We start from the raw sequence: 25,891 nt of genomic DNA, 5'->3' as shown, positions 1-25,891 counted from the left end.
ACTATAATCCTGTTTTGGGGCAGCTAATATCTTAATTTTATTCTTCCAATAACTTCTAAGGGCTTTGTTAGGGCTTCCCCAGTTAAGAGATAGAAACTTAAATACTCTAGATTTTTTTCCAGTAGAATCATTTAACTATATAACCATTTTTAAAAAAGCAAAAGTGAAATATTTAATGTTGATTCTTGGTTCATTTATCTTGTTTATTTGGAACTCCTTAATCAACTGCTGTGCTTCCAGATGGGGAGTGTATATACTACGTAGCTGCATTTGAACTACTGTATTTTGACCAAACTACTTATTTTCCTTCCTTCCTTCCTTCCTTCCTTCCTTCCTTCCTTCCTTCCTTCCTTCCTTCCTTCCTTCCTTCCTTCCTCCCTCCCTCCCTCCCTCCCTCCCTCCCTCCCTCCCTCCCTCCCTCCCTCCCTCCCTCCCTCCCTCCCTCCCTCCCTCCCTCCCTCCCTCCCTCCCTCCCTCCCTCCCTCCCTCCCTCCCTCCCTCCCTCCTGATTTTTTTGAAACATTAAATTTTCTGTTTAGGTGTTATTTTTATTTTTATTGCAGATTACTTTTAAAAATCTTACACAGTCTTATAAAACATTTTAATAAGGTTCTATTTTAATCAAAATTTTATGTTTCAGAGTATCTTAAAGTGAGATCACATGACCCCGAGGAAGCTATTAGACATGATGTTATTGTGTCTATAGTTACAGCTGCTAAAAAGGACATTCTTTTGGTCAATGATCACTTGCTTAATTTTGTGAGAGAGCGAACACTAGACAAACGGGTAAGTAGGAATAATATTTACTAGTAGGTGTTTTCATTTTGAGTACTTAAAGTTTCAGTGAATTTTATTTGAAATTATTGAGAGTTAAATGTTATCAGCCCTTTTCTGGGGGGAGACATTTTAATAAATAAGGTAACATTTACGAAGTTTTATTTCTGTTATACTAAATTTATTTAGTTTTTCCTTATTAAGGTTATTTGTTCTAATTTTAAAAATGAGATAATTCTAAATGTTGGTAAGAGGTTTCACCCATAACTATAATGTTTCACCTATTTTGTAAAATAGCTCTGACACAACTTCTCTTTTGTTGTTGGCTCTCTTTTCCCTTTTATGCTTATCACTTGGTGATCCTATAGCTTTCTGAGTTGTAATTTCCTTGGAATAGAAGATAAAAGATGTTTTCAGCTCGGCAAAAGTAAACCCAACAGAGCAGTATACTTGTACTCTATATTCTTTGTCTTCTTGCATTTCTTCTTTAGTGAGCACCCACTAGCCCAACTCATTAATCAGTGGCTTCTGAAAAGAGGACCATGTCTTGTTACATTTTTATTTTGTATTTCCTGGAATAGTATTAGTCACTTAGTAAGTGTTTCAGTGAATGTTTGTTCTCCCCACACCTCCCCCCCCCCCCCACCCCCCGCCCTGCCCCTTGTCTTTTCTTGGTTCTGCTGACTTGAACTTAAGAGTAATTTTGGCCAGGAGCAATCAGCTGCAAGATCTGGTATACTGTTAAGGGGAAATTGCTAAAATTGGGAGCTTATGTTTAGTGCATTTTGGTGATGGTCATCAATAGGACAAGTTTGGGTCATATAATAGAGGAACTTTCCCTATTTCTAGGGAACAATGCAGTTCTATTGACCATAGGGCCTCGTGGTATATTAGATAAACTTGACTTTGTTATAACCTAGTCTAAAGTCTTCTAATACCAGCATCTTTAATAGTAATATACTTTCAGATAAGAGTATTTTTACTTGACAGGAGAGAAGGCAACAAGTTTCAGTGCTACTTTTTGCAGTTTCTAGCACTAGACATGAAAAGTGAGATTCCAGAGTTTTTATAAGTTCTTAAGAGCAGACAACCACTAATGTAAGGTAGAGTTGTGATCATAGAATTGCAACTCAACTGATGTCAGCAGTAAAGCCCCTGAGGTAGCCAGAATCCTCTGAAGATGTGATTTGTATTATGCCAGAACCAGATGATCTCAATGAAGAACTGAATTTTGTGCAGGAGAATCCCTTATCTTAGAAAAGACCTGCAGTGATACTTACATATCTTCTTGCCCTTCTATTAAAATTTATCAGCCACTTGCAATGAAATGCAGATAATGGTATTCAATTAAATAGGTTGCAGTTTCAATAGCAGCCTAACAGAATTCATATTGCCAGCCCACTTGGTACACAAAACAGCTGGGTATATGAACAGGACATTTGTGTGATGTAGAAATTGCTTAGCTGCTTAGAAGAAACTCATAATCCCTTCTTCACTGAACTCAGAAAAAAAGTATTATTTATTTATAGAAGAACCGAGGTACAGGCCAGATGTGTGGGAGGGTGAGAGGATTCACCAGAGACAGAGCAGGGAACAGAACAGGCAGAGTGACGAAATACAATGCTGAGGGGAGCAGTGGGTGCGACAGGAGAGGTCTACTTTGCCATATGGGACTCTTGCTAGCTGGCAATGATTGAACCAGTGCTGCAGAGGCTGCGGACAGCTTCACAGCACGGCGCTCAACCTCCTGCACCACCAGGGGAGGCCCAGAAAAAAAGTATTGAGGAAGAAAGTGTTAGGAGGAGAAAGTGGTCTGTGGTTAAGTTCAGTTGTTTAAGTAAAAAATTCAGTCATGATAGAGAAAAGGAGGAAGGTGAAGATTAGGGTCCCGGACAAGAAACATCTTCCATCAGTGTGTCAATGTCAGCAAACTCTGAAAGGAGACCTTTTTTTCCCACCTTCTAAATAATCTAGCAATCTTATTTTGAAGGCAGTATTTGAAGTTCAGCAATCTGTAGCAAAATTAAACTAATCTGCAGTGTCAGAGAAATGGACACTTCAGTTGCTCCCAGAATTTGCATTTTTCAAAAAGAATTGCTAGCGGAAATAGTCAAGGGGTGAAGCAGGACTCCCAGAACAAGTGTCCTCATTAAAGAAGGGGTTGGGGGGTAAATGAGATAACATAAAGGGAAAAAAAAAAGTCAAGGAACTCAACAGAGACATTTTTTATCCTGACTGCAAATTGACCCAGTAATGGCAGAAACTGCAGATCAGTCAAGCTGAGATGAGTGAACTGAGTGTGCTGCAGAAACCAGAAAAACTAATGGAGTCCTGCAGTATTGCCTACCTATATACTGGGGATCAGTGTGCTTACTGTTATCCTATTTCACTTTGTGAAACTTTCCCCTATTTTAAGTTTGCTAAAAGGTGATTGTTCATCTGAATTATAAATATGATGTAAAGTGGACTAAACTGTATTGTTCCATCACTCATATGAGTAGAATTCCAAAACTGCCCCCCAGACCAGTAGTTACACCACCCGTATAACCTAGTAATCTGCTCTGCTTGTTACTTCTCTGCTTGGAAGAAGATGGAATGTCCCTTCTATCATCCAAAACATTGCAAATTTAACAGTGTACAAGGCCTCACTGCACATTTTTTTCAATCCAGCATTTCAGTATCTGCATGACCTGCCTTTATATAGATTGCCCCTGAAACCAGTGAATGACACTCTTAACTGGCAGAAGATTGTAGAGTTTGAAATTCTTTTATTGATGAAAGATAATCTACCAGCACTGTCAGACCTTTGAAACTTGGAATATATTGCTTCTGTAATATGAAGTTTATTGCCTTAAAAAATAATTTTGGTAAAGGATGAAAATCTTTGAGGTATTTAGGGGTTAATTAGCAAAGAAAGTAGGAAGCCTGTTGTAGCTCCAAATAATTTTGACTAAATGCTTTATATTATTTTAAAAGTGTCTTACAAGTTGACTGTACTCTGTCCATTATTTAATTCTCTCTTTGATAATGTTGGTTGTAGGTGGGAAAAGATTGGTCAGCATTGCATGATTTTCCTTTCTAATATACAGGTATTCAGAACAACTTATTTTCAGAAAATTTAGATTATTTTTATTCAGTATTTCACTTAGGGTATTACACCTGAAAAGATCCAAAGATATAGAGAAAGAAAAAGATTTGCGTAATGGTTTGATAACAGCTTTCTGTTCAAGTAATCTATTTACTAGATAGACTTGGAATTTGAGTTTAAGTGTTTATGTACTGTTGGGATTATAATTCATACATATTTTTGCTCATCATTGGAGGACTCCTTGCAGTATAAAATATGCTTTATGTTTAAATTCTCCTTAAAGCGGCAGTTTGGGCAATTAGAGATAAGGTAGGGTGAGAGAGAGAAATTTTTACAAACAAAATGAATTCTTATTTTATGAGTAAGTCTTTTACAGAGTCTTTATATCAGTATAAATGTGGTGAATGATGTGATAAAGGGCTATGCATGATAGACTACAAAAGAAAATTGAAATGTGCAGATATTTGAAGTTATAAACATTACTAACCATCCTTATTATAGGACTGTGTTATGTAAAATTAAAGAACAAATTTATTCAAAGATAATTATCAGTTTAGCTATACTATAACAAATACTCCTTTTATTTCAGCAATAGTTGAATACATTCCTATTATATTTGATTTTCATTTCCAGTTATAAATGAACTTCCAGTGTGTCTTTACATTCAACAGTTGATAAAGCCAATGTCATAAATGCCTTTAATATATTTGAATTAATATTATTATTGACATAGTACAAGTGTGCTTAAAATATAGACCAATATTTAGAAAAAAATTATAAGGGACATCACAGTTCATTCAGTTAACATGTTTGCCTTCTAAAATTTGATAGCATTTTTTCTGCACCAATTTTAAATGACAACATGGAGATTGTGATGGATTTTTTTTTTAGGAGTTAATGATGATGTGAAAGCATTAAAATTTGTTATATATGTATGACGATATAGCTATACTTTATATAGTTAGTAAATTATACTTGTTTTTTCACATAGTAATTTAAAAGTAATAGCCTGAGTTTTGATAAAAGTATGTGTAAAATAAATTAAAAATAACTAGAAAACATGACTTTATTATATAATGGAAGCATTTTTAAATATTAAGAAACCATTTTTGTTTCTATTTTAAGTGGAGAGTGCGCAAAGAAGCCATGATGGGGCTTGCCCAAATTTATAAGAAATATGCTTTACAATCAGCAGCTGGAAAAGATGCTGCAAAACAGATTTCATGGATCAAAGACAAATTGCTACATATATATTATCAAAATAGTATTGATGATCGGTAAGTTAAGAACACTATATAGAAAATTCTTACTGGTTTTGATAATTGTTGCTGATCTCTTGTTTTAGGCAAACTATTTTCTTTATAATTTTAAACACCCTCCTCAGTTTTTACTGCAAATAAGGCGCTAGTTTCCTTCCCACCAAAAGTCATAAATGAAGCAATATTGTGCATATAGCTTCAGGCATGGTTAAAGCTTATATATTCATTTTCATGTACTATTTTGAACAGAGTAATACTTAGAAGTGGGATATGTGTAATTATAATTTAAACTTTATTTCATTAGGTAATTGTGTTGTAAGGATCCTATTAATTTTTCATTGAAAAGAAACCCTTTGGACAAAAGATATTAATAAACATAACTCCTAACTCAAGGCTAAAACAGCATTTTATAAATTTTTATAGAACACATTATGTGAGGAGCCTCACTGGTGGCATAGGGAGAGGTTAAGTCTCAGTGCTATTACTGCTGCAGCCTGAGTTCCACCCCCAGCTAGGGACTAACCCACATATGGAGCAGCAGACTTCTCCTGTTTCCTGCTCTCCTTAGCTGTATGTTTTAGTAAATCACCTGTTCTGCTCCCCACTCTGTCTCTGGTGAATCCTCTCACCCCCGCACCTCTGGTGTACATCACACAGTTTTTCTATGCATAAGTAAATAAAAAAAATCTTAAAAAAAAAACCCCACATGTGAATATGATCTGAGTATTTTTCTATTCCATTGTAAGTTTAGAGCTTATGTAGATCCTAACCATGTAGTAGTTAATCACACCTGTAATTTTTTTTTAAAGATTTATTTTTATTTATACAAGAGCTGGGGTACAGGCCAGATGCGCGGGAGGGTGAGAGGATTCACCAGAGACAGAGTGGGGAACAGAACAGGCAGACTGACGAAATACGCTGCTGAGGGAAGCAGGGGATGAGACAGGAGAGGTTTGCTCACCTTATGGGCTGCTCCGAGGTTGGCGGGAATTGAACCTGCACTGCAGAGGCTGCGGACAGCTTCACAGCATTGCGCTCAACTGCCTGCGCCACCAGGGGAGGCCCACACCTGTAATTCTTGCTTGCTGTCTGAATGGATTTGACAAATTATTTGTGGGATCCAAATGACATTGCCAAAATGTCATAATGAGAAAATGAATAATGTATAGGTCAGTTTTAAATTTTAAGAGCTATAGGAACTAGCAACTGAGTGCCTTAAGTTAACACTAAGAAGCTTCATTGTTATTATTTTTATAATATTGAAATTTTTGGACTTTTGAGTATGTGACAGCAGTGCCTAGAGATTTGTATTATGATTTGATGACATGTTTTTTGGAATTTTTTTTTTTCTGATGGTCACTATGAAAACTCAAGAATCATACCAATTTCTTTGTAGTTTTAACTTGTACATGTCTAGAATTTCTTGCAGGGCCCAGTTACAGTTTTTTCATCCTTTATCATTTATATAAAGAAATAGGGTCCCATACATACACATGCACACACATGTATGTATGCATACACATGTATGCATGTGTATATATGGATGTGTGTGTATATATGGATGTGTGTGTGTATACATATTTTTACCATAGCTGGATATGTCACTGTTTCCTAATCCAGCTAAATCCTTTTATTTTTTTGGCCCCCCTTACAGAAAGAAATCTTTAATGGAAACTTCATCTCAGAAAGCAGAAATTTCTTTCATTTGTGTTTTGAAATTTTATATACAAATTTAATACATATTTAGACAATACAATACCTTCTCTGTTCTTTTTTTATAGCCTTCTTGTTGAACGAATCTTTGCTCAATACATGGTTCCCCACAATTTGGAAACTACGGAACGAATGAAGTGCTTATATTACTTGTATGCCACACTGGATTTAAATGCTGTGAAGTATGTTTCAAATGTTGAACTCTGTTCTTTTCATCTTCTGCAGTATATTGGAATTTGGGAAAAAATTACACAACTTTATTTTTAAATGTTAACAATTTATGAAATGTAAACATTGTTTAAATTGTCAGACACAATAAAAAAGTTTTTTTTTTTAAAATACTGCTATCAATAGTAGAATAACAACAATTTTTGTAAGAAATTAAAAAGTAGAGCTGGTTGACTTGCAATCTTTTAGAATTGGATTTTTCTATCTCCAGATTTTCAAATTGTTGTCTCAAGAAATATTGTATTTTTTGCTTAACTTTTCTTCAAACCATTAGAGAGGTCCATATTATGAAAGTACTACCTTTCTCATTTTCACTTGATATTGATATGAATTATATTTTATAGTACAGTAGGGTAAAAATTTTTGTATTGCATAACCTCAACATAGTAGTATACCAGCAAGCACAAATATAATTTTATGACCATTCCTCCTTTGGAAAATATTTTGGGTGCTTTAGTAGGGAACTGGCATTTTGGACGTGGAAGATCATTATTAATTAAATCATGTTAAGGTTAGGAAACTGAAGCCTAGAGCTTGATTTGCTGTTGGTTTTAGGAAATGTACTTCCTTAAAATTCCAGCAAATGTAGTTATCACTATTGGGAGTTAAATGCTCAGTAATTGAAAGTCTAAAGAGCTATATATAATTTTTATTCATTCTTAATGGGACTTTTAGCTTTACTTCCCTGATGGAAATTACTGTTTTTTGTTTGTTTTTTTAATTGATGTACTGTTGCATTATACAAATTCCAGGTGTGCATTACTGAAAGTCAACCTGTATATATACTACATTTTCACTAAAAATGCCCATAGAAATTATTATATTTGCTATTTAGATCTTCCATAAAAATGTTAAGGAAAAGTTTTAGAGGGGGGGAAATGTCATTTCTTGATACCTGCTGTATTTCATATATAGGAGTATGTATTGTCTTTTGCTGCTTTTGTGCTATTGTGGTACAGTGGAGTATTTTCAAAAGAGACCATGTGCCCCACAAAGCTTAAAATACTTACTGTCTGCCCTTTTGAAAAGAAAGCTTGCCAAAGGTAGTAAAAGTGCTATTTTTCCATCATGTTTTACACATGATGACTAGATCCCAGGAAGTTGCTTCACTCATACAAATAGTTAAGAGACAAAGCCAGGATTTGAATTCAATTCTACCTGATTCTAAAGCTTATTCTTTTCCCATTTCATATAGTAAAATATAATGCTGTGATATTTAATTGACTTTAAAACATGGTGTTTTCACATGCTAATATCTCTGGAATTGAAATGTACCCTTTTTGGTACAATTGATGGTCTTTTAGAATGGATGAGATATGATATGTGTTTCCTATTTCAAACAATCTATTTGAAATCACAGTCAGTCTGGACTTCTTGACTCAGCTCAACTATCGTTTAGGAGCAAAAATAAAATTAAGACACTTTTAAGCAAAAAGTGAGAGTTCATCACTTACAGATCCTATTTGAAGTGATCAATGAAGAAGAATTTCTTTGCCAAAAAAGGAAATCAGAGACAATAGGAAGGGATAGGGTGATGCAAAAAGCAATATTTTTAAAACACCGTTGTTGATCTCAATAATACCTTAAATATTTGTAAATGTCTAATTAAATTTAACAATTTAAATTTTACACATTTTTAAATTTATTAATTTTCTTTACAAGTGATGGGAGTATGGGCTAAAAAGCAAGTCAGTATCTAGGCTGATACTTTACTAGTTCTCTTGAGTGTCCCTGGGGAACTTCTCTAGCATTCCTTCCATGCCTGGACACAGTAGAGGGCCTCTGTAGCATCGTTTTTTGCTGACAGTTTTTCTGATTGCTTGGTGTGCCTTTGTGGGAAAGAAAAATGGAATACTTGATAGACCCCATCAGATAGTATTATATAAGATAGTAGATAAATAATGTGCATTAAAGTGTTCCAGGGTTCTTTTATAACACAGTGAAGAGAAATTTGTTGATTAGACTATAAATAATATGTCCGTAGTAGAAAATTGAGTCACCTCTAAATAAACAGTGTTAAAATGTATAACTTCCCCAATCACACGAATGAAGAATTAAACTTTAATGCCAAAAATAATAAAGAAAATAAGGAAAGAAAAATAATTATAAAAAGAAAATGAAATAAATAGCAATCATAAAACTTTCATTAGGTTATCATCTCTTAAACAACAAGTATATTTTATTGAATTAAAAAGTAAAAATACTAATCACGATAGACAGACTAACAAATAATGTCACCGATATATGTTGAAGGTAAATTCCAATTTGTGGACCACTTGATTCTGCAAAAATGGGTGGTGAGTGAATGGATGTTTAAATTAAAATACTTAATCAAGATTTTATAAGTCTAATTTATAAGTCTAATTTATACTTTATACTTATCTGATTGTTTTCTCCAAATATCTATATTTTTTATTATGAAATATTTAATGCACACAAAGAGATCACATATATGTGAGTTTCAAAGCATAGTTCTAAAATAAAAGTATTTATGAGTCTGCCACCCAGCTTGTGAGCTTTTCTCTTTTATTCTCCTCACTTCTTTCCAGAGAAACCCCAAGCCTTAATTTAGTGTTTATCATTTTCTTTAAAAAATTAGTTTTAAGTTTTACATGTATAGATGTATGTATGTGTCTCCCTCATTAATTTATTTTTGCTTGTTTTTAAGCTTGTATGAACATGGAAAAATTGTGGGCAAAGTCTTCTGTTGCTTTGTTATACCCCTTGCTCCCCCAACTTTATTTAAGTCCCTGAAGTTTATCAGTACTACATATTGTTTGTGAGTCATTCATTTTAACTGTGGTATAGAATTGCATTGTGTCATCATATCACAATTTTGTTTCACCATTTTGACATTGAAAATTTGGAAAGAATGGACATCTGTGTTGTTTCATTAATATAACTAATGCTACTATGAATGTTTTTCAGTTTAGTATATACAAATTGTATACATCTTAAGGTATAATGGTCATCAAATTGGATACATGCTGAAATCATTTAAATATTACTGACATCGGAGTCTCACTTTATAGATTCTAATCTAATTCAGTGCATAGTTGGGGCATTGGGAGTTTTAGAAAAACATTTCAGTAGATTTTAATGGATAACCAAAGTTTGAAATCACTGATGCATAGTTAGGTATGAAATTGCTAAACATGCATGTTTTCAACATTGCAAAATGAGTGTCAAATTATTTTCCAACATATAATTGGACTAATCTTTACTTGCACACTTTGTGTAAATTTCTACATTCTTAAACACTATCAGACCTTTTTTGTGAATCTTTGGTTAAGTTTTATCTCATCTTTTATTTTGTTGAATACTAATAATATTGAAGTTTTCAGTCAGTGTTTCTAAATTTCACCACAGTTTTCATCACTCTATTGTAATACATTTCATACTTCATATATTTACATTACCATTCTAACCCAGAAGTTACTTGAATTTGTGACCTCTAAATAGTTTGAACGGGACTTAAAAATAGCTATTTAGCAAATGGATTTCTGGTGAGAGCATGCTTGGTAAGGATTCTTATTTACAGAAAGAACCTTAGATTTTATTCTTTGCCTAGGTTCTTTTGGGGAAGACAGAACATTTCCTTATATATTAGACTTTTTTAGCATGTAGTAGTTTTTGGATAAGCCCATATATTAACTGAGCGTCTTGATTATTAAAAGAATAAGGCAAACTTCAGTACTAATCTTGGTGTATATTTTCACTTCCCCAAGTTTCCAGGAACAACCGTTAGCAAGAAGAGTAAGTTGTATTGTTAGAGGTCTTAGTTGTGATCTTCTTTCATTGGGCAGGCTCTCTTCTAGACAGTTTTGTGCTGCTTTGTTTAATGTGTGATTTCCCAATTAGGAGTAAAAGGTTGGAGGAGAGTTTCTTTTCAACATTATGAGAAGTTTTCTGACCATGACCCAGTGATGACTGTCTTTTTCTTTTAATTGGCGCAAACTTGTACATTGGTTGGATACAAATAAGAAGCCCTAGAGAGGGAAATACTTGCATGTTTAAAATGACAGATAACAAATATGAGAGTTTTGAGATTTTAACTATATTTTTACATTTATTTAATGACAGCTGAAATTCAGGCTACCAAATAGCATGTATTTTTCCATTGCAATGTTGCTTCCACTTGTATAATTTTGTTTTTCTTTTCTAAAAACAACTTTATAGGATAAATTGTTCGCTGCTTAATGTAATTTTATTAAAACAGCTCATAGGATGGTTCCTCTAAATATGTTAAAGTAAAACTCTTAATGATATATATTTACCTAAGTATCTGTCCAATTTCATTTTAGATTTAAACTTCTGCCTGTAAACAATGTAACTATTAAGAGGACAGCAGAAATTATGTCATATAAAAATGAATATTCATATATAACAAATAATTCTAGACAAGATTAAAATGAAAATGCAATTAAAGTACTGTTTCAGGAAAGGTACCCCCAGTTTCTCAAGGTTATTTTCTGTTTGTGTTTTTGAGTCCTTTTCATCCTGCCTACTACAAGACCTTCCTCCATCATTAGTTTATATTTCTGTAGTTAACACCTGTGGGTGAACCTACAAAAATATTCCAGTTAATGATAGATCCTTTCCTATTTTTATACCAAAAAAAAAAAGTCACCACAATCCCTTTCTTTTCATATAGTTATCAAATATTATCTATGATACCTGAGCCTCTCTTCTATAACATCATCAGTTGCTTGGTCGTATGAATTTTACCTCATCTCTGTTAATCTCCTTTTGTAATTTGGATTTAAAAGTAATATAGTTGGAATATTCTGGAATGATTTTTATCCTGTTTTGTTATTTAAATCTGTATGTTTGTGTTTTTTCAGAGCATTGAATGAAATGTGGAAATGTCAAAATCTCCTCCGACATCAAGTAAAGGATTTGCTAGACTTAATTAAGCAACCCAAAGTACGTTAAATTTAATGAAAATTCTTCCTTTGATGCTGAGTTTTGTAAAGCACATGCATTTTAGTTACTCTTTATCATTGTTATGTGTTAAAACAATTTATTTTGGTATGGAATAGTTCTGACTAGAAATATAATCCCTAACTTTTAACACTAATATTTGCTTTATCTGCAAAAGGTGTTATTCAACAGGATGGAGAATGTGCTTCTGTGGTCTCAGAATTAAGATTTTTTGTTACGTAAGAAAATACATGTACTACTGAATGCATAGAAAAAAGAATAAAATTACACTTTCATCTGGCAGACTGCAATGTGCTCATCATCTTATATAGTTTTGTGGCTTTAGAAAATCTTAATGATGGTTAAATATCTTGCTGTTTTTACTTAATATTATGGTAATTTTAATATACTACTTAATCTTTGTAATATAATTTGATAGTGGTATTCGTCTAGTTGATGTATTGTTTTATTTTTGGATATTTAGAATGATTCTAAGAGTTTTTTTTTTCCTTTTGAGAATGTTGTGTGTAGGCCTATAAAAGGTGTAATTCATGGAAAAGCCTAGTCATTTAAAATTGCACCCTGGGCACATAATACAGTGGTGGTGTTTTTTTATTTCTAAGTTCATAGTAGAACACCTCTTAGCCCCCTGCCTAATAATACACCTCATGGTTGTAGGATAGAGACTGTTAGAGTAGTGTTATTTTTATCTAAAGGGAAAAAGTTTCCAGTTTTCTTATGTAAATTTGACCATTTGCCCTAAAAAATCAATGACCTAATAACACTGGTTGTTTGAATGGCTTATCGTGACCCTCTCACTATTTTTTAAAACCTTCAAATCACAAGTACAAAGACATTTCATGCCGACTTGTTTGCCTAATTAAAACTGGCTAGTATTTTTCTTTTATAAGCTGACAGTAACTTCCCTGGTGATAGTTTATTGACTGTAACTTAATCTTCTATGAGTATATTGAACCTGTTAGAATAAGTTTTCCTTTATAAAATATGACTTAAAATTCAAATTTCAGTGCTTTTGTTATTTCAATACTTACTCAGCAAAGGGAGGATATTGGACAACCTGTTAAGTTTTCGTGTTTTAGCCAATAAACGTGTTTCAGTCAGTGTTATCATGCAACAAATTAGCATGTTTCAAATAGTAAGCTGTGCATTAAGGGCTTCTGTTTGCTACCTAGAACTTTGTTAATTTACTCCTTTGGCTAGAGATGCAACAGAGTAAATTAAAAATGTAAGATTTTTTTTAAATGTGTGTATATAAAATTATTCCTGATTTTAGGTATTATTGAACTCTTAATAGTGAGTAATATATTAAGTGTGTACATTTTCTGTTGAACAGAATGAGGTGTGAGATTGTAATCAAATATAATTTTGTTTTGGACTCACTGTCCCTTTGAAATACATTTATCGGGACCCTTTTCCCTCTGGTGATAAAAACCTGAGAAGGTCTCATGACTTTCCTGTTTAGTCCTACATAAAATCATAAAAACTATCTCAACTCAATTAGAATGTTTAGTTACTTTTTACTGTGTGGAATTTTCCTTTAAATTGTCATAAAATAATAACTGAATCATGCAAATTAAAGAGAGAATTCCTACTCACGCATGTTGTGTTTAAAGAATGGAGGAGGTTAATATCTGAAATTGGAATTCTAGTTAGAAAATGATTGCTTTTTATTACTTAAGTAGTAATTATATTACTTAATATTCACTTAATATTACTTAATATTAACCAGGAATTATGTAGACATTATGGAGTTAAAGTTAGAAAATAATGCAAAGCCATTTAATGTTTTGGGTGTTTATATTTCTTTCTGTTTCCTGTCTTACTATTTTACTTCATAATCATTTTAATTTTTTTGCCTTTTTTCTAATTTAATCTGAGTGAGATAGTTTTTATTCTTATTTAACTCAGCGCATAATTTTCTTAATTCATATAGCTAAGATTGAATTAGTGTCACTCAAAGTGACTATAATTTTCAGTATTTTACTTTTGTTGATGCTTTTTCTTTTCATGTGCCTCAACTTCCTGAAAGCTTCAGCACTACTACTTTCCACCTATATTAAGCAACATAAATCACAGGGTTTTAGATAAACCTATTCAAATACTTTAAATTCCAAATATTTGAGAATTAACTGTAGTATTCTATTTTGCTTTGTCTTTCACTTATACTTAGCAAGCTCCTTCTCAATAAGGATAGTTTATTTGATTTGTTTTCATCTCAGTGTTTTTGTCAGTAGAGCTCAGTATTGTATACCAAAGTTGCAGTAACATCTTTTTTTAAATAAACTTGATACAACAAATAACTACCACTCTCAGAATTTGTGTTTTATAGATGTGACTTTCCAGAGTATATTACATGTAGCACATTGAGGTAGAGATGACATTCACTGAAAAATCACTTCCTTGATGCACCAAATACCTGGCAATCTTGCAAACATCTTTTATACATGTCAGTGACATCTTTTTAATTCTTTACTCAGTGTTTTCCCCATAAGCTTCATGAGTGTGCTTTATAATTTTCAGGCCAAAATTTTAGGAACACTTCAAATCAGTCAGAATTGTATACTTGTCAACTTTTTATATACAGTAGTGCTAAGACTTGAAAACCCAGTATTTCCAGGATATTATTTCCCTTTTCTAAAAGATTAGTGCAGCAGTTTGTTTGTTTTGGTTTGTTTTTTGGTTTGGAGGCTAGCAAAACAGGATGAGGAATGAGGTGATGACTGTCAAGTGTGAGTTTTCCTCCATCTTTCGTTCATTTCACTTGGAGTTTAAACATAGCTAAGAAGGAGCATGCCATGATGGTATGGGCAAGGACCTCAGCACTAGTAATTATACTTACACTTTTCAGTAGAATAATGAATATTATTGTCAGGAAATGTTAATTGTAATTTTTTGTGTAATTTACAGACAGATGCCAGTGTCAAGGCCATATTTTCAAAAGTGATGGTTATTACAAGTAAGTTATTTCAAATATTACATGTAAAGCGTGTGGTTTAATTGAAACATTTAAAAGTTTTATTCAGTTCTGTCTTAGACTATGGTAATACAAGAAAAGATTAAGGTATTTTTTTTTTCTCCTGATTTTTACTTACTTTGAATTCTACTCAATTAAAAATTTTTTTGATGAGCAAGTGCTAGAAAAAGGATTTATTACATAAATTCATTTTTGAGAGTTTACTCAAATTATGTTATTGTAACAACCGAGTCTATGCTTTGGTGTTGCTTGCTCCAATGTGAACCTATCTTAAGCTGAACCAAAATTAAGAGTGAAGGAAACGATATGACTAATAACTGTAGAATTATTTCTTTGAAAAAAATTATTTCAAATAAAATGTTACATAGTTGCATTTTACAGCAAATACCAAAGAATTGTATAGCACTTCTCTTTTGTTTAGTGCAGGGATAGGAAAATGTAGCATTTTGCAGGGCATTTGTTTCCTTTCCCTTCTCAGGGACCACTCTGTATAGCATGTGTATGGGGGGAAAATCAGAAACAGGGGCCTTCCTGGTGGCACACACACAGCAGGTTGAGCACAGTGCTGTAAAGCTGTCCGCAGCCTCTGCAGCGAGGGTGCGATCCCAGCTGGCCAGCGAAAATCCCACATGGTGCAGCAGACCTCTCTTGTCTCACCCACTGCTCCCCTCAGCAGTATGTTTCAGTCAGTCTGCCTGTTCTGTTCCCCAATCTGTCTCTGGTGAATCCTCTCACCCCCCGCATCTCTGGCCTGTACCCAGGTTCTTGTATAAATTTATAAATCTTAAAAAAATAAAAACTACTTAAAAAAAATTGGAAACACCTGGAGGACTGTTTAGATTGTACTTACACTTGATGGCAATGAAGAACTCTTAGATAGAGTTCTGAGATATTAACAAAAGTATTCCAGGAGTTGTATGGAAGTAAAATTTAAGATTCTGAAGAGAACAGTAACCTAGTTAACTGGGTTTTAGATTAAGTGATAGGAGTTTTAGCTGAATAGGGCTTTTTAAAGTCAGATTATCTTTTATTTCTAGGCAGTTAAGGCAAATGATTTTGTACTATTGCCTTTTTATAACTGTCTCCTCAGAAGTTTGGCTGTGGACTTATCCCTTAAAGGAGATTATCCTCTTTAATTCTATTTTTCCCCTATATCCTTTTCTCTTTCAATAAGTATAATATTTCCCAAAATTTGTTCTGAGGCGTGTTAGTATTCTGCATCTTTTAAATGTATTAGAAAAAAGGGGCTCCAGGTAGCTTTGTAATAGAATGCTGAATTTACAGGTTTTTTTTTTCCCTTCTCCTTTGCCTCCCTCCTGTTCTGCCTCCTTTCCATCTCCTCTTTTTGTCTCTCTGTCTGTGTTCCCTTTTCTCTCTCTCTACCCATCTCTGTCTCTTCATTTTGTTTTTAAATGGTTGGCCTTATGTAACCTTTAATATTACGCTTATATATTTTCATGGGTCTGTAAGGTGACATTTCCTAAAATTAATTTGAAAATTGTACAGTAGATTTTTTTTGGTATTTTATAAATATGGAAAGATAACACAGTCAAGATTGATATTTAGTGGAAAATTTTTTTCACTAAATTCAGTGATCTAGCCAAGACTGGAATTTTAGACTTGAAGACTGCATTTGTAATCTTGAAATTTTAAGATACAGTTTATTTTCTGTGGTTTATTACTATTCATTATTCTTTACTATAATTTCTGTTATTAGAGCCTGACTTTCTGTAACATTGATGAGTTATAGATATTAGAATCAACATTTTATTTAGTTTCATAAGTGTTTTGATACATGAACATACTAGAGTAGTATAAAAATCATCTTTGATTCATTAAAGACTCATCTTTCTCATGCAATAATGACATACTCAGCAGCAACATACTCCTCAGCATGTCTCAGTGCCAGATGATATGCTTGTGTATGTGAATTATCTCTGGATAGTTTGAAAATAAGCAATGTAATGTTCTTACAGGTAAAACTTACTGATTGACAGCTTGTGAATTTCACGAGAACAATGTATGCAAAAAGATCTAAGAGATAGTAATAAAATTGGTATTACAGGTTTTTTAATGTCCTGAAATATTTAGGCATTTACTTAGAAATAACCCATTTAGATTTTTCCTGGATATTTGTTCCTTCACAATGATCTTGTTTTACATTTCTAGAAATCCAAAGTTTTGTTTGTGAAGGTTGACTGTTGAAGGTGCTTCACAACTTATCTCATTAAACTAAACTGAAATTGTGAGTTAGAATTGCTATTCAGAGTCATAAAAAGGATGAAAAATGTTGATCTTTTATTATTTTAAGAAATTCCTAAAATTGTATTTTAATTGAATTTTAATTTAATTTAAGGAAATTTGCCAGATCCTGGTAAGGCTCAGGATTTCATGAAGAAATTCACACAGGTGTTAGAAGATGATGAGAAAATAAGAAAACAGTTAGAAGTACTTGTTAGTCCAACATGCTCCTGCAAGCAGGCTGAAGGTTGTGTGGTAAGGAGAGAAATTTTAAAAAGCTACTGTTTGAAGAAATCTCCAAATCTTTATTTTGTCCCCCTTTACAAAAATAATTTATACTCACTATGTAGAATTTAGAAAATACCACAAAGATGACTATATAATATATATGTATATAAAAATATATAAATTATGTATAGGGGATAATTTCTGTTAATATTATAGTGTAAATCCTTCTGAAATCAGATCATGTGGTACATATATATAGCTTTGTACAATTTCAGTCTTTTACAATATTGTATTTAATTTTATAGTATTATGTTTAAAATAGCATACCACTGCATATATGTAATACAGCTGATTAAATAGTTCACTTGTTACACATTTAGATTTTTCCCCAGTTTTTGATTTAATGTATCATTAATATCTTTATAGAATAATCATTTTTCACTATCTCGATTATTTCTTTAGGGTAAATTCAATATTGGTATCATTGTTGGAAACAAGCAAAACCCAAACAAAAGCAATTCATTTTTGAAAGGATATTTATTGCTTGGTTGCTAGGCATCTGTCAGTTTTTCTCTTGAACGTGTTAACTGTTCATATTTGTTTTGTAAATTGTGTGTTTATAATCTCTGCCTTATTTTGGGGGTGATATTTGTCTTTATCTTACTGATTTGTTAGTTTGTTGTGCTATTGCTTATTTAGTTGTGAACAGTTTTCTGTTAGTTGTAGTTTGCCTTTTCATTTTATGGTCCTTTTACAAACCGTAATTTCTATTTATATCTAGCAGAGTCTCTCATTATTCTCCTCAAAGTTTTGCCTCCTGCCAGGATTTTTATCTGTTTGTGAAATCTATTTTATTGCAAATTTCAATGATAGTATTTACCAATATCAGTATTTTTAAAATCTTCTGCTAATATATTGCAAGAAGCTTTTCTTTAAAAAAAAAAAAAGTTTCTTGACGATATCCCAGGTTGAATAAGTAAAATCTTCAGATGAAGTTCAGTAATCTTTAGTTTGATCAAGCTTCCCTGATAATTTTGCTTACTGAACTTTGTGCAGCTATTGACCCATGATTTTATTCTTTTGTATTTGTTTTTATCCTCTTGTAACAGTTTTGATATATGGTATGAGGTGGGAATCTAGCCCTGTTTTTACTCTAAATGTACTCTAAATGTCCTTTCAGTTATTTCATTACATTGAATTATCTTTTTCCTACTTATTTGAAATGGTACCCTTCTCATATGCTAAATTTATCATACGGTATTTTTACAGATTATTTTGAATCCTATTGGTTTATTTTAGCAACAAGACTACATGGTTTTTATTGTGATTAACTTTTAGCATTTTAACATAATTAAAAAGACCTTTGTAATATTTTTCAAAATTTGAATTACAGCGTGAAATAACTAAGAAGTTGGGCAACCCCAAACAGCCTACAAACCCTTTCCTGGAAATGATCAAGTTTCTCTTGGAGAGAATAGCACCTGTGCACATAGATACAGAATCTATAAGGTATTTTTATATAAAAATATTAAATTTTTATTAATGTTCATACATTCATGCTTTGGTTGGTCACCGTTAGGTATCTGCTATACACAAGGCATTCGTCTGTATGTATCTGTGTATATATAACTAAATATATACATCTGCATATATATATATATATTTAGGGTTTTTTTTAAATATATAGTTTTTATCTAGTTTTTATCTGTTACCAGTATACCAAAAATTCATCTTTTTGGTTAGCTTGCACTAGTTAGCTAAAACAATCAAATTACATTTATGCTTTCAGATAAAGCAAAGTGGTAAATATGTTGTAAAGCAACAATCTGATGCATTTTCACATGTTTGAAAACTGAAAATATTTATAAACCGTCATTTGAAATGCACCTTTGATATCACCTGACATCTTCGAAAATACTTTTTATGTCTGTACTCCCTTTTGTGAAATTAGGAGGTTTTCTTGTTTTGTTCTTTAACTTTATTAAAATATCTTATTTGAAAAAATAAAGTCATTTTTAAAATATGTCGTAAATGAATTACTAATCACCACTGGTCTTTTTCAGAGGTATATTAGAATCCAAAATGAATAATACTAATGTATATTTTATAATCACTGAAGCCCCTTTGAGTTTCTGGCAGGTGACCCACAGAGTAGGGAGAACTTACTTTGAATACCCATTAGTCACTTTGGACTTGTCTTGCATCAGTTTTCATTTGAAGAAGGGTTCTGTGGTTTGAGAAACAAAAGAAAAGAAAAGAAAACGAAACTATAACCCTTCTATATTAGTCTAAGGAAGAATCTGAATCAGATGGAAATTCATTAATTTAATAATTAATCCCATGCTTTCTCTGTTGAAGGCAATGCTGTTTAAATATTGGCCCGGCATACTTTCTGCTTCCATCAACCTTCTTTCTAGTAATGGAATAAAAGAAGTTTTATCAGGCAATTATAATTTCATAAAGTTAATGAAAATAGAGTTCAGAGAACTGAAACAGGATTTCTTTGAGTGGTAGTATTTTACCTAGGAGGAATAATGGGTAACATTTTGTTTCTATAGAGTTGGTAGGAGTAATCCTGGCATTGGAATTATTATAAGCCAAGCTAACTGCAGAGGAAAGAACAGTAGAAATAAGTGACATTAAGTTACAGTATGGAGAGGTATAAAAGTAGTTGGGATCAGACTGTGAAGTCTTTAAGACACTTTTAGAGCATTTATTTTTTTAATCTGTTGAGAACCATGGGTGATGGTTAGGATGGTAGGTAGGAAGAAATAGAAGAGTTAGACTGCTGAGGTGGTGTTATTGTCTGGCTGGATTAATGGAATGGAAAGAAAACACGTTTGAGGAAAATTTTAAAAGAACAGCCTGAAATGTGTATCATTTTACTGGAAAAGTGGAATAAAGAGGAATCTGAAGTATAAAGGCTTCTGTCCAAAGATAGGAAGAATAATAATGGCTTAAAAAGAATGAAAGGGACTGATTTTGAAGGAAATAAAGAATGTGCTTTTTATTTGTAGACAATAAACAATTTTTAAAAAGGCAAATTGCATTCAATGTGAAGCTGTTAGAAGTTCCACAAGCATGAAATTGTTTAGAAAGAAATAAAAAGATGAAAAGATGATGAACAGAACCTTGGAATTTTTATTTTCAGTAGAAAAATTATGTAAATGTAAGATGTAGGAAGTTTTCAGAAATAATGCATACTGTGGATAGTCAAAGAGAGGACTTAAAAAGGCCTTTGACTTCAGTAATGAGAAAGGCACAGTGATGTAGGGGATATGCAAAAAAATAAATAATAGTAAAAGATTGTAGCTATTGGTGTTTAAATGTGCCTCATGATTGTAAAAGTTTATGTGTTTTAACAACTCATTTGCTTCTGAACTTTATGAGATAGGAAATAATCCCATATTACAGATATTCCTCAAGGGCCTTGGAGGAATTTTCTTATTGCTTATAAGATTGCTTCACTGAGCATAATTCCTTCTAGTTCCATCCATGTTGCTGCGAATGGCATGAGTTTATCTTTTTAATTGCTGAATAATACTCCATTGTGTATATATGCCACATCTTCTTGATCCAATCATCTATTTTTGGGCATTTGGGTTGTTTCCAGGTTTTACCTATTGTAAATAGTGCTGCAATAAACATAGGTGTACAGGTGTTCTTTTGAATCAATGTTTTTGTGTCCTTTGGCTAGCTCCCTAGAAGTGGAATTGCCAGGTCATATGGTCGTTTGGTAGACTGAGGAACCTCCAGAAGGAAAATGAAAAATATAGGATGGTTTCACTTATAGTAGGAATATAGGGGAACCAAATAAGACATCAGTGTAAAAAAATAACAACAGTACAAAACACAACAAAGTAAAAACGAACAATTATAAATCAGAAACATCCTGCAGGGGAGGAAGAGGGAGAGGGATCAGAGGGAAGGAGGAAGGGAGGAGCACAGGGGACTGAGGTAGATGGTGCAGGGTGCATTGGTGAAGGAAACTCTATGGGGACTACACCTGAGGGGGTGAGGGGAAGCAAATACTGTTTAAAAATGAACAATGATGTGAAAAATAAAAAAAAATCAATACAAAAAAAAGATTGCTTCATAAAATAATATTGCTAAATCAGTTTGCCTTTTAAATTTGTGCATGACATTGATAAATACTAAATTATGTAATTAAATCTTTCCAGTATTTCCTTTATGATTTCTTTCTGTCTTTAGTATCAGGTTTATGTGGTTATGTCTGTTGCATGTAAATCTTTAATTGACCTGGAATTCATTTTAGTGTAAGGTGTAAATAGAGCTCCATCCTTTTAGTTAAAGCATGTGATAATTAGTTACGTCAACTCCTTTATTGAAAAATTTATTGCTCCTTTTGATTTGACATGTTCCTTATTATAGTATGTATTTTTATATGACTTGAACTCTTATCAGATTTGTTTTGGTCACTTTGTCTTTTCAGGTTTTTGTGATATATTTTTATCTCTTTGAGAAACTACTTACATTCCTAATTCCCCAAAAATTATGTTTCCAAGCAATTTTGTTTGTTTGTTTGTTAAGTTTTGTCCCATACATACCTTTGTGTTCCCCTAACCATTTATAGATTTATTGGAAAAAACACCAATTTTATATTACTTAGTTTCCATCTTTTGAAAAATACAGTGTTTTTATTCAGGTCCCTGTTTTTATAATTTTAGAATTTGCATACAATTTCTGTGGATTAAAACATTTTATTCCTAACTATTTTCTATATATTTACACCATTGAGATTAAATTTTCTCCTTTTTATTTTTTAAATAGCTTTGGTGGATACAGAAATGCCCTATTTATGTTTGTTTTCTTGATGTTAACGCGTGGAACTCTCAGTATTTTAAAATAGTTGTTTCTGTCTACTTTTCCAGGTTAATGCTTTTTAAATTTTTTTTATCACTGGTTCTTGTTCTGTTGTTGTTATCTCTGTGTACCTCTTCAGAATGCCTTTCCTGACTTCCCTGACCAAAGGACTTCACTTTTTGTCTGGATCTTTATTGTCTTTACTGCTCCTTTATTGTCTTTTAAATGTATATTTGCTTACTTTGGCCTTCCCTCACTAAACTGGCAGCTTCATGCTCTTAATTGTGAGAGGAAGAAAAAAAAAAGAGTTTTATTTTGAATATGTTGTGTTTTTCATGCCTATGGTACATCTAAGTGAAAAAAATGTAGGGCTGCTGAAAGAGGATACTTTCAGATTTATATTTGGGGTCGTTGAAGCTATGAAAAGAGATTAATCAGGGAAATAAGGCAGAAAAGGAGAGAAAATATCCTTAGATATCAACTGTTTAAGTGGATAATAAATTTAACAGGACTCTGCAGGGTTGACACATAAATTTGATTCCTACTTTGACCTTAAATTTTGAATAGGTACTATTTTTATAGAAACAAAGATCTTTTAAGGAACACTAAATAACTGAATGTTCTTTTATTTTGATATGTGTATGTCTGTAACTTAGTGTAAAAAAATACCTACTTGTGTGTATGATTATTTTAGATAACTGACAATCCTTTCTAAGTGTTTATTTTAAAATGACAAAACTTGTTTTTAGGAGAAAACTTTGAAACACTCTTTTATTTTTGATCAAATAATCTAGTGAGGTATTTGCCTAGCTATGTTTTACATGTTTCAGGAACAGATCTGTGTATTTCTGGCCCTTGGAGCAGTACATGACACACAGTAATAATTTGATAAATGGTTTGAAAGTGCTTACTTTTGCCATTTATCCTTTATTTCAATATACATTGTTTTTCTTTCTGCAGCAATAATAAATTTTTATGTGTTTGGGTCTGAAGCTTCCATGGAAAATAAAAAAATAAAAATATAGGTATCTTTAATATATAGCAAATCAAATAACATTTGACCTCATTTGACTGGACAAAGGAAAATATAATTTTTGAAAAGAATTATCTCAAAGTGTTACAGTTTTTTGATTTACAATAGTGTTTAGGAAGCAACTATATCAAATTTGTATATGGTCTGGATATAATCTCTATATAAAATATTTAGGATTGTTTTTCTTAAACATTGTTAATAAAGTCATTCAAAAACAATTTCATTTTTGTCATATTTTTATCATAGTGCTCTTATTAAGCAAGTGAACAAATCAATAGATGGAACAGCAGATGATGAAGATGAAGGTGTTCCAACTGATCAAGCCATCAGAGCAGGTCTTGAACTGCTTAAGGTAAATATGCTTAAGATGAAATTAAGTTCTAATTAGATAAATGTGAAACCTGTACATGTGTATTTTTTATTCTTGAAGTTTGCTTCTTTATATAGCCCAAAAATAAAATTTTCTTAATTATTTTAGGTAATTTAGAAATTGAGTATTCTCAATGGAAGCTGAATATTTTGAGGTTCTAATAACATAATCTACCACACATAAACGTTAGTGTCTTTTGTTGCCCTTTATTCTTTAAATAAGTGTGGATTGAAAATTTTATATAGTTAAGATTGAACTGAATATGCAATTTTGGGTGTATGCATTTTTCTCTGTTTAAGATAATATTCTTAAGAGTATCAAGAAATACCTGATTATTCACTGTCATTTATTAGATGTATGCATTTGGGCAAAAGCTTCCATTTCCTCATCTGCAATGAAGATACTTGCTTCTAGAAGGACTAAATTAAATCATGTGACTAGATTTTGTGGCGAAGTATATGGCTTGTTAAAAATAATACTTTTTGAAATGGTGATTTGTCCATCCTTGGGTATCATAGTCTAGTTTCCAACTATTTTGCTGGATATTTGTATTTTCTCATCTTACTCTTTATAATCACTATTAAGGTAAACATGTTTAAGATTTCTGGCTAATGTTCTTTTTTGGTGGATACTAAAGGGCATTACTGGGTTAAAGAAAATGGGGCCTCCCTGGTGGCACAGGGGTTAAGATGCAACCTATGAATCTACCCACGGCCACTGCAGCACAAGTTCAATCCCTGGCCAGGGGATGGTGCAGTATACCTCTTGTCTCAGCCACTGCTCCCCTCAACAGTGTATTTCAGTCAATCTGCCTATTCTGTTCCCTACTCTGTCTCTGGTGAATCCTCTCACCCCCCACACCTCTAGCCTGTACCCCAGTTCTTGTATGCATAAATAAATAAATCTTTAAAAAAAAAAGAATGATCATTTTCAAAATTCTTAAATATAATCACATTATGTTTATAGTCAAATTCCTTGAGAGAGAAACTGTACACATAAATAATTTCATTAGTAGTAAGTTGCATATCTCCCTATCTTTACAAGCAAGAAATATTGTAAAATTTAAAGAGAATTGTCAGTATGACAAGCAAAAATAATGTTTTAACTTTGCATAATTACTGCTTTCTTATAGGACATACTTCATTTATACAAGATAGGACATATACTGTCATATATGAGTTATGAAATTTACTAATAAAATGAATACTAGTGAAAAGTAAATAAGGGCCTCCCTGGTGGCACAAGGGGTTAAGACACAACCTGTGAAGCTTGCAGCAGCTCCTGCAGCATGAGTTCAATCCCTGGCTTGCCAGGGAGCTACCCACATGGCTCAGCAGACCTCTCCTGACTTGCCTACTGCTCCCCTCAGCAGTGTATTTCATCGATCCACCTATTCTGTTTCCCACTCTGTCTCTGGTGAATCCTCTCACCCTCCACACCTCTGGCCTGTACCCCAGTTCTTATATGTATAAATAAATAAAAAAAAAAAAGAAAAAAAGAAAAGTAAATAGAAATCAACTCAAATGTGTTAACTTCAATGTGTTGAAGTCCCTGAGTGATCTCCCCCCCCCCCCATCCCCCAGGTGTAATTTTCCAGAATATTGGGTTTATTATTCTCTTACTATTCTTGATAGTTTGTCATGTGTCTTGTATCAGTATTTCTGAATCACCTTGCTTATTTCCCTTGTTACTGATTCTTGTAAATGTGGCATTGTACATAATGTATTTTTTTACTGCTTGCTTTTTTTATATTGCAGATTTGATTCAACCTGTTTGTTTTACATTTAAAATACTGTTATATTCAGAGGGTTTTTTTGTTTTGATTTTTAAATCTGAGTCATAATCCATTTGAAATTTATTTTGAAAGTGTGTATTATAGGAGAAGGTCTAATTTGATTTTTCTTCACATAGCTAACAGTTCTATCAACACAGTTTATTAAAAATGTCATCTATTCTCATGTATCTTATATTTCCTCTTTAAGATGTTATATTCTATATAATTAAAGTTCTTGTATGCTGGGATCTATTTATTGTTTTACTGTTCTATGATTCTTGCAACCTTATTGCCACAATGACTTATTGTAACTTTTTAAAATTAAATTATTTTTATTGAGGCAGTGTTGATTTACAACACTGTAAATATATTTTAGGAGTATAGAGTCATACCTCTTCAAATGTGTGTTATCCACACCACGCCCATGGTCAAAGTATCAGT

At 32.4% G+C, this 25,891-nt stretch overlaps 1 protein-coding gene across 4 annotated transcripts in view; it reads left to right on the top strand.

The window, feature by feature from the left end:
* The window catches only part of PDS5B (PDS5 cohesin associated factor B), a gene marked incomplete at both ends in the record, with an annotated part of 107,552 nt that overhangs the window by 32,883 nt on the left and 48,778 nt on the right, over nt 1–25,891 (top strand). For all 4 annotated transcript variants that reach the window (XM_084235485.1, XM_084235486.1, XM_084235484.1 and 1 more), the window contains 8 exons: nt 641–786; nt 4,988–5,139; nt 6,903–7,016; nt 11,907–11,988; nt 14,914–14,962; nt 17,337–17,476; nt 18,843–18,958; nt 23,553–23,658. In XM_084235485.1, the coding sequence (XP_084091611.1) occupies nt 641–786; nt 4,988–5,139; nt 6,903–7,016; nt 11,907–11,988; nt 14,914–14,962; nt 17,337–17,476; nt 18,843–18,958; nt 23,553–23,658 (905 nt within the window). The remainder of the gene's footprint in view (nt 1–640; nt 787–4,987; nt 5,140–6,902; nt 7,017–11,906; nt 11,989–14,913; nt 14,963–17,336; nt 17,477–18,842; nt 18,959–23,552; nt 23,659–25,891) is intronic.

This window comes from Talpa europaea (assembly GCF_964194135.1).
Source record: "Talpa europaea genome assembly, chromosome: 6".
Taxonomy (NCBI): Eukaryota; Metazoa; Chordata; class Mammalia; order Eulipotyphla; family Talpidae; genus Talpa; species Talpa europaea.
Note: the sequence above shows the minus strand (reverse complement) of the source record. Positions and strands in the feature narration are given on the sequence as shown.